At 44.5% G+C, this 15,769-nt stretch overlaps 1 protein-coding gene across 5 annotated transcripts; it reads left to right on the forward strand.

The window, feature by feature from the left end:
- The first annotated feature begins 1,426 nt into the window (after positions 1-1,426).
- On the forward strand, positions 1,427-14,776 carry LOC309530337 (uncharacterized protein). 5 transcript variants are annotated; one of them, XM_082219212.1, is made up of 6 exons: positions 1,427-1,446; positions 4,386-4,893; positions 5,086-5,167; positions 5,464-5,546; positions 10,664-10,790; positions 11,695-14,776. In XM_082219212.1, exons 2-6 carry the CDS (start codon positions 4,477-4,479, stop codon positions 13,362-13,364), a joined length of 2,379 nt encoding a protein of 792 aa, XP_082075338.1. In that variant the 5' UTR covers positions 1,427-1,446; positions 4,386-4,476; the 3' UTR covers positions 13,365-14,776. The 5 variants fall into 5 exon arrangements, with proteins under 5 accessions (XP_082075338.1, XP_082075337.1, XP_082075339.1 ...); XM_082219211.1 differs by lacking the exon at positions 1,427-1,446 and adding an exon at positions 1,469-1,865; XM_082219213.1 differs by lacking the exons at positions 1,427-1,446; positions 4,386-4,893 and adding an exon at positions 1,471-1,865.
- Positions 14,777-15,769: the final 993 nt, after the last annotated feature.

A 15,769-nucleotide genomic window follows, 5' to 3' on the forward strand; every position in this document is an offset into this window, starting at 1 on the left:
GGACGTCCCACTCAAAGCAGGACAGTTGACAGGTATGTGAAGACCGCCAGAGATGGAGAGTCCACAACCCATAGTGCAGGCATCCCCAAACTCGGCCCTCCAGATGTTTTGGGACTACAACTCCCATTATCCCTAGCTAACAGGACCAGTGGTCAGGAATGATGGGAATTGTAGTCGCAAAACATCTGGAGGGCCGAGTTTTCCTATGCCTGCCATAGTCAATATGGCTGCCTTTCCCACTGGCTGAGATGCTTCTACCCATTTCATCTGCTTAGCCAATCCAGATCCAGCAGTCCTGTGCGGCACCTTGAAGGCTATCCTATTGAAATATACTCGGAGTTGAGTGTGGATTTCATGCTCTTTATTCAGCGCATAGTTGTGAGGAGGAATGGCAGTTCCCCCGGAATGTCTGCTTTATATTCATTATTTACACAATGGGCCCCACATGATTGGCTAATTCCAGGATTCACCTGTAGGCAAAATCACTTTTGTGACTTTTTTAATTTGTCCCCACAAAACACTTCATCACAGTTTCTTCCTATCTGGTCAAAGGGCCTTTGCTGCATGATACCAAATGTAAGAATTCACTGCTCAATATATCTATGTACTGGCTCACTGGGTAAACTCCAGAAATTCCTATAGACATGTGAGCTCAGCTACTCAGCAGCCCCTCTGCCTGAGGGCTAATCCCTGGCATCCTGATACCTGAGTGCCAGACAGGTAGCCATTCCAGAAATAACAAACCCAGACGAAGGCAAAAGGGTCAGGTTACATTCCATGGGTGTTTGGTGGAGGGCAGGGAGAACCATGGGGCAGGGTCCATGATGCTCAGATTACTGCCACCAGACCTCCCCTTTCATGATGTATGAGTGATGTAGTTTGGGGGGTGTAACATGGGGATTAGCAGCTGATAAAAGTTTGGGTTCTCTTTTGTTTGGGGCTTCCATCTTGTCCCACCTGGTGGCAGGTGAGAGTCCTGCCAGGACAGTCTTCAAGAAAGACCAAGCCTACTGGCTGCTCTTTTGCTCCGGTATTCCCGGCTGGTGTCCTTGTTTTTTCTCCAAGGGAACCCTCAGATTTCTCCATTAACAAAACGTACCCAAAAGCCTTCAAAATGTGCCCTTTCCTGCATTTTGCAGCTCAGCCATGTGTAGTCCCAGGAGAGGCAGGCACAGCGTGTCTTCCTGTTCCTCCCTCAGCTGAGACCTGCCTGGATGGAGACCTGAGAGCCACCTCTCAATATCTGGGGGGCTGACCCATGGAAGAGGGAGCCAGCTTGTTCTCTCCTGCCCTAGAGGGGAGGGAGCACCCAGAAGAAGGGACCCAGAGGACCAGGAAGCAGTTTCTGCTGCTGCCTAAAGAGCAGGGAGAACCTTCTGACGGGAAGAGCAGCAGAATCCCTTGGGAGATGGCGGACTCTCCTTCCTTGGAGGTTTTGAAGCAGAGGTTGGATGCTGTGGCTGAGATGCCTGCCTTGCAGGGGGGCTGGAATAGATGACCCTTAGGGCTCCCTCCCAGTCTAGGATGAGGTTCCTTGCTTCCTGCAACCCCCTTTTCCCTGCAACCTCTTCCTCCAGTTTCTGGCCAAGGGAGGGAGCGGATCACAGACCAAGCAAGAGCGTCCCCTCAAAAGGAGCATCTCTGGGATTGTGCAATGCAGGAGAGAAAAGGCAGAGAGGACTGAGCAGGGGGGACTCGGCTTTGCAAGGGTTAAAGGGAACCGAGCTGCATTCCTAGAGAGGACAGGAAGGAAGGGGGGGCCAGGTCCTCCAGAGGAAAAGCCCCTCCCTCCCCTTCCTGCAAGCGGGGGGGGGGTTGCTTTCCTCTGCTGCAAAGGCTGCCTTGCTCTCTTCCAGGGGGATCTGGTGAGTCTCTTCCTCCCCCCCCCCCGAGGGTGCAGTGGGGAGAAGGGGGGGGGTCCCAGGGATGCAGCAAGGGAGGGTGGCTCATGGGGGGGGGAGCCCCAGGGAGCAGGGGGTCCTGCCAGGGAGGGGCGAGGTGGCAGGAACTGTCTCCTTCCTTTAGATCTTTTGGGGGGGGAGGGGAGGAGGTTACTGCCCCCCCTTCCAGAAAATAAATTATTCAGAGCCCCCTGGGAAATCCAGCAGATAGAAATCTCGCTTCTGTAAATAAGGCTATCAGTAGGACTTCTGCTGTGTGTGACACGGGTCAGCGTCATTGCACAACAGAGGAAACACGTGTGAATGGTTGCTCCCAAACCTCTTCCTTTGTTTCCCTTCTTTCTTTCTCCTTATTGGCAGAGGAGGCCAGCCAAGCAGATCAAGCCAAGCTTTAGGAGGAGCTGGGTATGTTGAGTTGGAGAAGAGATAGGAGAGTCAGATTAGATGATTTATTACGGTCAGAGACCAGCTTATGAAACACACTTGGGGGTACAGTCACAGAAGTAAAACAGGCAATTTATGTACAACAACAAATTTAAAAACAAAGGACACCAACAAACTATCCCAGGGAGTTGACTCAGAGTCACCCATGAAACCGAGTTTGGGGATTTTCGTGACTGACTATTTTGAGTTGGGAGATGGTCTGCGCCTACAGATCTCTACACAGAATCTGGCGACCATCCAGGTCATCTTCTGACCTTTGCCTAACAGGAAAAGGTCTAATTTTTGCTTTTGCGGGAGGTCAGCGAGCCTCACCAGCAGGGGATCAATGGTCTTACTACGTGCCTCTTCGTAAAAGGGACGTCTAAAGAACAAGTGTTTTGGCTTCCTATCTCTCCCAATGGGCAGGTGAGAAGTCTCTGAGCATACGGGGCTTTTCTAGAGGCTCCATCCAGGACCAGCGAGGGAAGAGCCGAGCTTCTGGCGAGTGTCAAGGCCCTTCTTGCATTTCTAGATGCGAGAAAGAAGAGATATTCTGCCGGTGCAGCTATATATTTCTCGATTTCTCCAATTTTATGGTCGGGGCACCTTGCGCAGTCCTGTTGTCTCTCGGTATCTAATATTCTTTGCCTGACCGTGGCTTTTGCCTGGCCCAAGCCCAGACTTAGAAGGTCTGGAGGGGCAAAACCCAGTTTCCGGAGGGTGCTCAGGACTGCAGTCTGCCAGCCTGACTGGAATTGGTCACAGAGGGTCAGTGGGGTTATCCCTCGGGGGAGCAGATACAATGTCAGCCATTTGTAGATTGATGTTAGGCAGATGCTAGCCTCCACTCTCATCATCCCCGTTTCTCATCTAACCCATGCGTTTGAGACACATCTGGGCACTTGGAGGAGAGCTCTAAGAAGTCCAGATTGAACTCTCTCAAGGGGGGAGGAAGCCGAGGAAGGCGGGGGCAAAAAGGAACCATAAAGGAGTTGTGCCAAAGTTTTGGCCTTGTATAGTTTTCGAGCTGCGGGAACGAAGAAGCCCCCTGGCGCTCTGAAAAATTTAAGGATACAATTTGCGGGTTTTTCCGCTGAACTCCCGATGGAGTTTATCTGTAGTTTGTTGGCTCCTGAGGCCTGTACCACCATTCCTAGATACTTGTAGTTTGTGACTAGTTCTAATTTATGGCCTTGGAGTGCCCAGCTTTTAAGCTTTGGTTTTGCCCCAAAAGCGAGTATCTTGGTCTTTTGATAGTTGATTTTGAGACATTCAAATTCACAGTATGCTGCGAGCTTTCTTAGTGCTCTTTTGAGTCCAATGGGGGTTCTAGATAAAATTACTGCATCATCGGAATATAGCAGGACCGAAATATGCCGATTTGCGAGCTTCGGAGGGTGGAGTTCTGAGTCATGGAGTGCAGATACTAAATTATTTAGATAGAAATTGAATAGTAGAGGGGCCAATAGGCACCCTGGCCTGACTCCTTTAGAGGTTTTAATAGGGTCCTGACTCTAAGAGCCGTGTTTGCGCGCAGTGCCTGAATTAAGAGCAGAAGCTCTTAATTCTATGTAGGTACCCTGTAGTCTGTCCCAGAGACTGTTCAGGAGACTGTATCAAAGGCTGCTTTTAGATCAACGAAGGCAGTCTACAGTGAGGCCTGCCTTTTGGAGAGCCATGTCACCTGGGCGCAGGATTCCAACCCATGGCTTCAAGCTACAAGAAAGGAGATTCGGACTCAACACACCTAGTCATTTTTCATGAGGCACCAATGACTCCCTTGTCAATCAGTTCTGACTTCATGCATTGACTGGAAGGAAGGAGCAACCAGGCTGATTCGCCTCGCATTAATCTCTTCGCTTGCCTCCACATTTCCACAATCTCCCTTCTAGAGGCCTACATCTCCTCCTCCTCCTTTTTAGAAAGATAGCTCAGAATCTGGGCTGTGGTGCAGTCCTACCCTGGTTCCCAGGCAAGACTCATCCATGCTTGCTCAGGGAACCTTTTTTTTCTCCTGATACTGTACAACTTTTGTAACAGAACAATGTATTTGCTTTGTAGGATTTGCTAGAACTTCTTATTCAGACAGACAGAACTTGGCAGAAGACCAAAGGGTTCCATCCCATCTCTCAGAGGCTTCCTGAGAGCACAGATGGGTGAGCGAGACTCAGCTGGCCCTAGAGCAGGAAGAGGCCATGCCATCCAAACTGGGAGCAGTCGGGGGTTCTGGGAAAATTTTGTGCAGAAGATCCTGGGTGAGGAGGACACCCTCTGCTCAAAGATACAGAGCCAGCAGGTGAGGCAGTTCTGTTTCCAGGAGGCCAAAGGACCCCGAGAGGTTTGCAGCCGACTCTACCACCTTGACCGTCAGTGGCTGAAGCCAGAAAGGCACACGAAAGCTGAGATGCTAGACCTGGTGATCTTGGAGCAGTTCCTGGCTGTCCTTCCACCAGAGATGGAGAGCTGGGTGAGGGACTGTGGAGCGGAGACCAGTTCCCAGGCGGTGGCCCTGGCCGAAGGTTTCCTCCTGAGTCAGGCAGAGGAGAGAGAGGAGGCAGAGAGAAAGCAGGTGAGAGAGACTTTCCTCTGGATACTCCCAAGGGGCTCCAAACAGGATGGAGAACATCCAGAAAAGGTCTGCTGATGGCCCATCCGTTTTCGGGGAATGAAATCTAACACCCTTAAAGTATCTGTCTTTGCGTTCTCTTTCTAATATTTCTCACCATTAATTTACTGTTTTGAATTCTTGTTGTTCTTTCAGAAAAGGGATCATTTTGCAGAAATGGACCTGGATTCCTGTGAGGCAGAGAGGCCTCCGTTGGACACCAGAGAGAGGACACTGGGTAAGGAGGAAGGTGGCTTTTCTCCATTCGGTCTTGTTCTGTTGGTTTTCCAACTCATCTGAGGGTTCTTTTCATCTTGTTTTTTTTTTTTTTTTTTGAGGGGTGCTGGTTGGGAACAAGGGTTCAGAGGAGGGGAGATGTATTTCTGCACACCTAACATGAAATGGGCACAAACGTCCAACTGCACTTAGCAAGAAAGGCTTTCTGAAAGGCCCATCTGTAGTTAGAGATGTCCTGTTTCCCCTGTGAGAGAAGCAGGCACTCCTGGCATCCTGATTACCTTTTTTCTCTTGCAGGTGGCAGAAGGATGCCGGCAAGACCTCCTGATCCGCCTTTTCATGGGGGCAGAAGGGAAGCAGTGGCTGTGGAACCAGATCAGGTCAGGGGAAGCTGCTTTGTGGGGTCAGAGGCCGAGGGATGGAGCAATGTCATGGACTGAGCCCAATACTCAGCCAAGTATATGAACATCGTGCTCTTGCTGATAGAGAGTTAACTCCAGCTGTAAACTGTGGGATTTCCTGCCCAGATAACTCTATGACTCCAGCCTTCTGAATGTTGACAGTAGGATTCATCTGTAGTTGCAGTTTTCGTGGAATCCTAGAGTTGAAAGGGACCCCAAGGGTCATCAAGTCCCACCCCCCGCATTGCAGGAGTCTCAGCTAGATCCTCCAAGACAGATGGCCATTCAAACTAGGCTTCTTGTATTTCTGTATTCATCAATGAATGCTAAAATAGGCTTCTTTTTTAAAAAATGATATTTATTAGGAGTTTAAAAAATTACAGAAAATAGAAAAAAGGAAAACAATAAAAAAATTAACAGAATATACCTTACAATACATAAAAAGAAAAACATAGAAAAACAATACAGCAAAACAGCAAAAAGAAACAAAAACACTAAAACACACACCCAATGTTCCATATATTTACCTTTCATTTACTTGTTTCATCGGCCTCCTCACACCTCCCTTTTTTGTATTCTAGTTCAATTACCTATTTCAGCAAATTCTTTCCATCTTTCTCAATTTTTCTTCTATATTTTATCTTAACAGTCTAACCTTAAATTTTTTCATTTTGGCCCATTATCAATCAGTTTTTACTTAATTCTTTATTACAACTCTGCTAAAACCAAATACCTTCATTCCAGCATCCTTCTAACATTCATTAAGTTTGCTATATTTTTGTAAATATACTTTAAATTTTTTCCAATCTTCTTCCACCGACTCTTCTCCCTGGTCTTGGATTCTGCCAAGTCATTTCCGCCAGTTCCATGTAGTCCATCAGCTTCACCTGCCATTCTTCCCTGGTGGGAAGATCTTTTTTTCATTTGCCAAGCCAACAGTTTTTCGCACTTATTTGCCGATTCAAATGTCTTTTGTCTCATCTGTTTAATCTTCCATTCTATTTCCTGATTCATCATTTTCATATATTGTACTTGATACAACTTTATCTCTTTCAAAATCTCCTGCGACTTTGGTTTCACCCTTAATTTCTCCTCTCCTTCCTTTATCTTTTCCAGGATTTTGTCTTTTTTCTCATTTTGCATTCTCTTCTTAATTGCATTCTGTTGTATCAAAAATCCTCTCATGACCGCTTTGCTTGCATCCCAGATTACTCTTCTTTCCACAGCTAAAATAGGCTTCTAAGCAGCGGACAGACGATAACAAATAATGTCCAGGATTCACCTAGCCAGCCCCATCCGCTGCAAAATGGGGCTTGCCCCCCACTCCTCCGCCTCTCCATGCCCCCATGAACCCCTTGAATTTGGCTCTAGGGCATTGGGAGGGAACCTCCCCAGAACAACTCACGAGGAGAGGAGAAAGTGGATCCTTCCATCGGGGAAACTGGAATGCTTGTGTAGGCAGAAAAACGTAAACATAAGCTGGAGTACCACCTATTTGCAAAAAGACGAATAAATGCAGAATAAAAGAATTCAATTAAAGCGTTAAAATAGGTACCCATAATAAAAATGTGCAGCAAAGCAATCCTATTGAAATAATACAGCAATTAACAGGAAGGAAATAACAGAGCATTGTGTAGCAGATCACATTTCTGCCGTCTCATATTTTTTTTTTTGTAATAATATTTTATTAGAATTTTCCAAAAAGTTAACATCAACAAAAATCAACAAAAATCAGGAAAAAAACAACAAACATCGAAAATCCAAACAAAGAAACAAAAACAAAAAAACACAAAGGAAAGAATTTAGCATAAAAGAATAACACTCTTTTATATTAATAACTTTTAAAACCTTATTCTCTTCTACCCGCCTTCCCTTCTTGTATTCTACTTTAAAAATTAGTTCAGCAAGATCGTTCATTATTCATTTTAAACCTTTATCCCTCCCTTTATAATCTTATTTATCTTAATCGCTAGAACCCCTTCATTTCATTTTCAGAGCCTTCAACATTCATAAATTTTACAATATTTTTGTAGATAAACTTTAAACTTCTTCCAGTCCTCTTCCATCTGCTCCTCTCCTTGATCTCGGATTCTGCCGGTCATCTCTGCCAGTTCCATATAGTCTATCACTTGCACCTGCCACTCTTCCGAGGTGGGTAGGTCTTGCGTCTTCCAATGCTTTGCTGTAAGTATTCTTGCTGCTGTTGTGGCATACATGAAAAAAGTTCTATCCTTCTTTGGCACCAATTGGCCAACTATGCCCAGGAGGAAGGCCTCTGGTTTCTTCAGAAAAGTATACTTAAATACCTTTTTCAGTTCATTATAGATCATTTCCCAGAACGCCTTAATCCTTGGGCACGTCCACCAAAGGTGAAAGAATGTTCCTTCAATTTCTTTACATTTCCAACATTTATTATCGGGCAAATGATAGATTGTTGCAAGCTTGACTGGTGTCATGTACCACCTATAAATCATTTTCATAATATTTTCTCTTAAGGCATTACATGCCGTAAATTTCATACCGGTGGTCCACAACCGTTCCCAGTCAGCAAACATAATATTATGACCAATGTCTTGTGCCCATTTTATCATAGCCGATTTAACCGTTTCGTCCTCCGTGTTCCATTTCAACAGCAAATCATACATTCTCGACAATATCTTAGCTTTGGGTTCTAACAATTCTGTTTCCAACTTTGATTTTTCCACCTGGAAACCATTTTTCCTGTCCAAATTGTAGGCCTCTCTTATTTGAAAGTAATGTAACCAATCCTGCACCTTATTCTTAAGTTTCTCATAACTCTGCAATTTCAACCTGTCCCCTTCTTGTTCCAAAATTTCCGAATATCTCGGCCATTTAGATTCCATATTAAGCTTTTTCACAGCTTTAGCCTCCATTGGCGACAACCACCTAGGAGTCTTACTTTCCAACAAATCTTTGTACCTCGTCCAGACATTAAATAGTGCTTTCCTGACAATATGATTTTTAAAACCTTTATGAGCTTTAACCTTATCATACCACAGATATGCATGCCACCCAAAGGCATTATCAAAACCCTCTAAATCCAAAATGTGGGTGTTCTCAAGAAGTAGCCATTCCTTCAGCCAGCAAAAAGCTGCTGCTTCATAATATAACTTAAAGTCCGGCAGGGCAAACCCCCCTCTAGTCTTAGTATCAGTAAGGATTTTGTATTTTATTCTGGGCTTTTTGCCCTGCCAGACAAATCTAGAGATTTCTTTTTGCCACTTCTTGAAACAGTCCATCTTGTCAATGATTTGTAACGTCTGAAACAAAAATAACATTCTTGGCAATACATTCATTTTGATAACCGCAATTCTACCCAATAAGGAAAGCTTCAGATTTGTCCAAATTTCAAGATCTTTTTTCACTTCCGACCAACACTTCTCATAGTTATCTTTAAATAAATTAACATTTTTTGAAGTCATATTCACCCCTAGGTATTTCACTTTTTTCACCAATGATAAACCTGTTTCTCCCTGAAACCTTTCCTTCTCAATCGATGTCAAGTTCTTCTCCAAGACCATTGTTTTCGATTTATTCAATTTAAAACCTGCCACCTGACCAAATTCTGGCATTATTTCCAAAGCTCTGTTAGTACTGGGAATTGGCTCCTGTAATGTCAATACTAGGTCATCTGCATATGCTTTAAGTTTATATTGTTTAACTCCGACCTGTATACCCTGAATCTGTTGGTCCCTTCTAATCATGTTCAGCAAGACCTCCAGGGCTGAAATAAAAAGCAGGGGGGAAATTGGGCAGCCTTGTCGTGTCCCTTTCTCTATCTTAACTTCTTCTGTCACTGCATTATTCACTATTAATTTTGCCTTTTGTTCTTAATAAATCGCACCTATACCGTTTCCAAACCTTTCTCCCACCCCCATCCCTTGCAGGTTTTTCCTCATAAAACTCCAAGAAATATTATCAAAGGCTTTCTCCGCATCAATAAATATCAAAACAGCTTTTGTATTTATATTAACTTGCAATTTTTCCAAAATGTCAATCAAATTCCTTGTATTATTTGACATATATCTGCCTGGAAGAAAGCCAGCTTGGTCTTTAAATATCATTCCAACTAAAACTTTTTTTAGTCTTTTAGCCAAAATATCGGCAAAAATTTTGTAATCCACATAAAGTAGGGCTATAGGGCGGTAGTTCTTAAGTTGTGTCTTTTCAGACTCATTTTTCGGTATTAGTGTGATATAGGGCTCTTTCCACGATTCCGGCGCTCTTTTCCCCTCCATAATTTCATTACAAACCTCCATTAACGAGGTTAATCTTAATCTTCCCTGGCGAGGAGACGCTGGCCCTGACACATGGGACTCTTCCCTCCCCACTACGCTCTGGTGGGGAAGCTGGTCCTGATCTCCTGCTGCTGCTTTGGGAGTCCCCGCTGGCCCCTTGTTTCTGGTGCGTCCCCCCTGGGACCCCCCTTGCCCTGACCATCGGCGCCTCCTTCTGGGAATCTTCCGATCCGCTGGAGAAGCTCATGGAATCTCTCGGGTCACTGTCATACTCCGCTATGCTGCCCTCAGATTCTTCCCCTTCGCTCTCCATTTCCTTCCTCCCCTGTGCCTCTGTTCCTGAGCCCCTGGCAGTGCTTGATATGATTTAATTTCTCGCAAAGCCTCCTGTGACTTAGGTTTAGACCTTAATCTCTTCTCTCCTTCTTTTATTTTCTCTAGAATCTTTCCTTTTCTATCCTCTTGAAGTCTTCTCTTTATAGCATTTTGCTGAATCAAAAAACCTCTCATTACAGCTTTACTTGCATCCCAGATTCCTCTCTTTTCCACCGTAGTTTTCAAATTTATTTCAAAATAATCTTTTATAGTTTTTTGGGCCTTTTTAATAATTTCTGGATCTCTAAACAAGGTGTCATTCATTCTCCATCTGAAGGAACCAATCAGTGTTAATTTCATTTCCATTTTCACAGGGTTATGGTCAGAGCAAGTTTTTGGACAGATTTCCAACTTTCGAATCTTGGGTGCCATCCCTCTTGTGATCCAAATTTGGTCAATTCGTGTCCAGGTCAAGTGGGCTTTCTGCCGTCTCAGAGGAGGACATTTCCCTTTTTCTTTTAGGGTCCAGTGTGCTTTGAAGATGTCGCTGTTCATTTCACGGACGAGGAGTGGGCGTTGCTGGATCCTGACCAGAGAGCTCTGCATAAGGACGTCATGGAGGAGAATTGGGGGATCGTGGCCTCTCTTGGTAAGCCTCCGTGTGGGATCGTCCTATCTGCCAGGAAATTCAAAAAATACCTCTATGTGACAAACCTCATATATTTTCTCAGCGCCCCCTACAACACCTGGGAACCTAACACCCCCACAAGAAATAGTAGATTACAGTTTTTTCTGTGAACAATCTTCCTCCAGTTCTGCCTCCTTCTACCAAAGTTGGGCTGATCTGAACTGCCCAGGCATCTTAAATGTCAGCTTCAGAGTTGTTAGAATAGATAAGTAGCTTCTGTCAGGATTTCTGTTTTTGTTTTTGCTGCTGTCAGTCTTGGGTTGACCAAAGAGACGACTGACACTGGAGATGGAGGGGATGCCATGACTGGGCCAAAAAACATCTGCCCCAGAGAAGAGCCAGGCTGATTGAATCTCAGGTAGTACTAGCAGTGATGATAATAATAGTAATAATAATAATTTTTATGTATACCCTTACCATCTGGTTGGGTTGCCAACACATATACAGTCGTATTTCTGGTTGCGAATGGGATCCGTTCCAGAGATCCGGCCAGATCCCGAGGTTTTCGCAAGACAAGGATCACTGTGCATGGATTTGTTGCTTTCGTAATCTGATGTTTGTATAATCCAAGGGTTATGTAACTCGAGGTGCTACTGTATAAACATGAAACAGTAATAATAACAATCTAATCCAATGAAAAAAGTATAAAATTTTTACAAAAAGTACATTTATAAAATGAGTAACTTACTTCAAACAAAGCAACATTCAACCAATGATTAGAATCCAATAATAAATACATTGGTTTATTACAAATAACAAAGGTAATGAACACTGCCTTCTCTACAACAAATTTAATGAGCATTATTCCCTAACTGGGGGCTCCATTTGTTCCTGAGGCTCTAATCCTTTTTTCTCTCCATTGCAGATTGTGATGAATTGGAAAGCAAGAACAAAGGTGACCACAACACAATCTGCAGAGTGGAGAAGGCATGTAAAAATTTGGAATGTGGAAAGAGCTGCAGTCAGAGCTCCCATTCCAGTTCCCATCAACAAAATCTCATTGGAAAGAAACCCTATCAGTGCATTGAATGTGGAAAGAGCTTCAGTCAGAGCTTCTCTCTCATTTCCCATCAAATAATTCATACAGGGGATAAATCCTATCACTGTGTGGAATGTGGAAAGAGCTTCAGTAGCAGCTCCAGTCTCACAAAACATCAAAGAATTCATACAAGGGAGAAACCCTATCAGTGCATGGAATGTGGAAAGAGCTTCAGGATTAACTGCGATCTCACTAGGCATCAAAGAATTCATACAGGGGAGAAACCCTATCAGTGTGTGGAATGTGGAAAGAGCTTCAGTATGAGGTACAATCTCACTTCCCATCAAATAATTCATACAGGGGAGAAAATCTATCGGTGCATGGAATGTGGAAAGAGCTTCAGTAGAAGCGCCGATCTCACTAACCATCAAAGAATTCACACAGGGGAGAAACCCTATCAGTGTGTGGAATGTGGAAAGAGCTTCAGTATGAGCTCCAATCTCACTAAACATCAAAGAATTCATACAAGGGAGAAACCCTATCAGTGCATGGAATGTGGAAAGAGCTTCAGTATGAGCTCCAGTCTCACTTCCCATCAGATAATTCATACAGGGGAGAAACCCTATCGGTGCATGGAATGTGGAAAGAGCTTCAGTAGAAGCGCCGATCTCACTAACCATCAAAGAATTCATACAGGGGAGAAACCCTATCGGTGCATGGAATGTGGAAAGAGCTTCAGTATGAGCTCCCATCTCACTAAACATCAAAGAATTCATACAAGGGAGAAACCCTATCAGTGCATGGAATGTGGAAAGAGCTTCGGTATGAGCTCCAGTCTCACTTCCCATCAGATAATTCATACAGGGGAGAAACCCTATCGGTGCATGGAATGTGGAAAGAGCTTCAGTAGAAGCACCGATCTCATTAAACATCAAAGAATTCACACAGGGGAGAAACCCTATCAGTGTGTGGAATGTGGAAAGAGCTTCAGTATGAGCTCCGATCTCACTAAACATCAAAGAATTCATACAGGGGAGAAACCCTATCAGTGTGTGGAATGTGGAAAGAGCTTCAGTATGAGCTCCGATCTCACTAAACATCAAAGAATTCATACAGGGGAGAAACCCTATCAGTGTGTGGAATGTGGAAAGAGCTTCAGTCACAGCCAAAGTCTCACTTCCCATCACAGAATTCATACAAGGGAGAAACCCTATCAGTGCATGGAATGTGGAAACAGCTTCAGTATGAGCTCCAGTCTCACTAAACATCAAAGAATTCATACAGGGGAGAAACCCTATCAGTGTGTGGAATGTGGAAAGAGCTTCAGTCAGAGATCCCATCTCACTTGCCATCAAAGAATTCATACAGGGGAGAAACCCTATCAGTGTGTGGAATGTGGAAAGAGCTTCAGTATGAGCTCCAATCTCACTTCCCATCAAAGAATTCATACAGGAAGAAACGCTATCAGTGTGCGGAATGTGGAAAGAGCTTCAATCAAAAGTCCCGTCTCACTTACCTTCAAAGAATTCATACAGGGGAGAATCACGGAATTGTAGAATTTTTGAGCTTGAAGTGATCCCTGGTGCAATCTATTTCACCCCTTGTGATGCAGGCATAGCAAGTAAAGCATCCGTGAAAGATGACTATCTTAACTTCATTTGAAAACCTCAAAGAATGGAAATTCCTGCACTCCCAAGGGAGTCCAATCCACTAACAGCTGTTGCTGTCAAAAAGTTCTTCCGCATGTTTAGTCAGTCTTTTTTTAAAAAAAACAAAAAACTTGAAGGCATTGGTTTGTGTCCTACCCTGTGGAGCAGGCGTCCTATTGGGAAGACCCAGTTCTTTGAGTGCATGTTCTGCAAGTTGGGCAATAGGGGCAGTACAGGATTCCTTTTGGTGTACCGACCTCCCCGCTGCACCAAGGATTCCCTGCCCGAGCTGCTTCAGGTCATGGTGGATGTTCTCCTGGAGACACCTAGCTTGGTCGTCCTAGGGGATTTTAACATCCATGCCGACACGACCTTACAAGGGGCCGCTCAGGACTTCGTGGAAAGCATGGCCTCCATGGGGCTTTCCCTGAATATGTTTGGCCCAACTCATACCCGTGGACATGCCTTAGACCTGGTGTTCACCTCTATGGATGTTGGTGATCTGACACTAAGTAAAAGCGAAACTAAAGAAATGCCTACCAAGTGGTGATAATGACGGCCAAAAAGACTTTCTTCACTGCCTCTATTACATCTGCGGGGGGGAATCAGCAGGAGACTCTTTCAGGTGGTTCACAATTTAGCAGTACCACCTGCTCCATTAGGGCCCAGTACAGGCCACATGATCTCCTGCAATGATTTTGCAAAGTTTTTTGCAGACAAAGTCGCTCAGATTCGAGAAGAAGTAGACTCCACCATGGGAGCAGGGTGGGAGAGTGCTAGAGTCCTGTCTAGTCAAGTTGTGTGGGATCAATTACAATCTGTTACGCCCGAGGATGTGGACAGGCTGCTTGGACGAATGAAACCAACCACTTGTCTCCTTGATCCTGGCTTATAAAAGTGAGCCGAGAAGGGCTGGGCGATGGGCTTCGTGGGGTGGTGAATGCTTCCCTCCGTGAGGGAGCCTTTCCAGACCCATCTTTAGATGTGGCCACGATGGCCAACTATTGCCCAGTCTTAAATCCTCCATTCTTGGGCAAGGTGACTGAGCGAGTGATTGCTGAACACCTCCAGGGAACCAGCCAGACGGCTTTCTCAGTAGTGGCGCCCTCCCTGTGGAATGCCCTCCCACCAGATGTCAAAGAGAACAACAACCCCCAGACTTTTAGAAGACATCTGAAGGCAGCCCTGTTTAGGGAAGCTTTTAATTTTTGATGTATTAGTATTTTAATATTTTATTTGAAGCCGCCCAGAGTGGCTGGGGAAGCCCAGCCAGATGGGCGGGGTATAAATAATAAATAATAATAATAATTATCATTTTATTTTCTTACTCCTGTAGTAACCTATGCTATCCATCATTTGAGAACCACGATATTCTTCTCCCTTTGCTCTTCTTTCATTTTTATCACAGTCTTTGAACTCTAATACTTTGAAGGAGCGAGGTTTTAATTTCATGAAGTGGCCCCTCGCTCACAGACCAAAGTATGAAGCCATGAAGGAAGCTGGGCTGTCTGTCATAACTAAGGAAGGGAATGAGAGAGAAGCAGCAGGAACAGAGTTAAGCCTTTTAGCATTTATTCTGGATACCTAAAGTGTAACAACTGATTTTGAGAGGAGGGAGTTTAAGAGAAGCTGTGCCTGTACAGTAGTACCTCGGGTTAAGTACTTAATTTGTTCAGGAGGTCTGTTCTTAACCGGAAACTGTTCTTAACCTGAAGCACCACTTTAGCGAATGGGGCCGCCGGAGCACAATTTCTGTTCTCACCCTGAAGCAAAGTTCTTAACCCGAGGTACTATTTCTGGGTTAGCGGAGTCTGTAGCCTAAAGCGTATGTAACCTGAAGCCTTTGTAACCCAAGGTACCACTGTAGTACCTTGTTTAATCCTTTGACATTTAGCTGAAGTAATAAGTTAACGTCTACCTGACAAAGGCCTTCCAGAATCTTATTCAGAGCCAAATTTGGAGACATATGTCACACAGACAATTTCAGAATGGCTGGGAGAAAGCAAAGATTGGTTGGATGGGCTTTCAGAGAGCTGTTTCAGAACTAGATCGCGTCAAAATTGAGAACGGAGGCACCCAGGAGATGTTTTATTAACACTAGAAACAAAAAGAGTAAAGGACGCAATCCTTCAGAACAGTTTTTGGAAAAAATCATGTGGTTGCCGGACAGAAAGTAGATATCTTTAGAGAGATTCCACTAAAATTGAGACTTAGAAGAACCAAATATAGATATTTAACAATAGCACTCAGAAGAGCTGACATGAGATATAAATGGGAATTCCCAGAGGGCATTTCCTTTACATACACGAAAA

Source organism: Podarcis vaucheri, assembly GCF_965113315.1.
Source record: "Podarcis vaucheri genome assembly, chromosome: 4".
In the NCBI taxonomy this organism is placed as follows: domain Eukaryota; kingdom Metazoa; phylum Chordata; class Lepidosauria; order Squamata; family Lacertidae; genus Podarcis; species Podarcis vaucheri.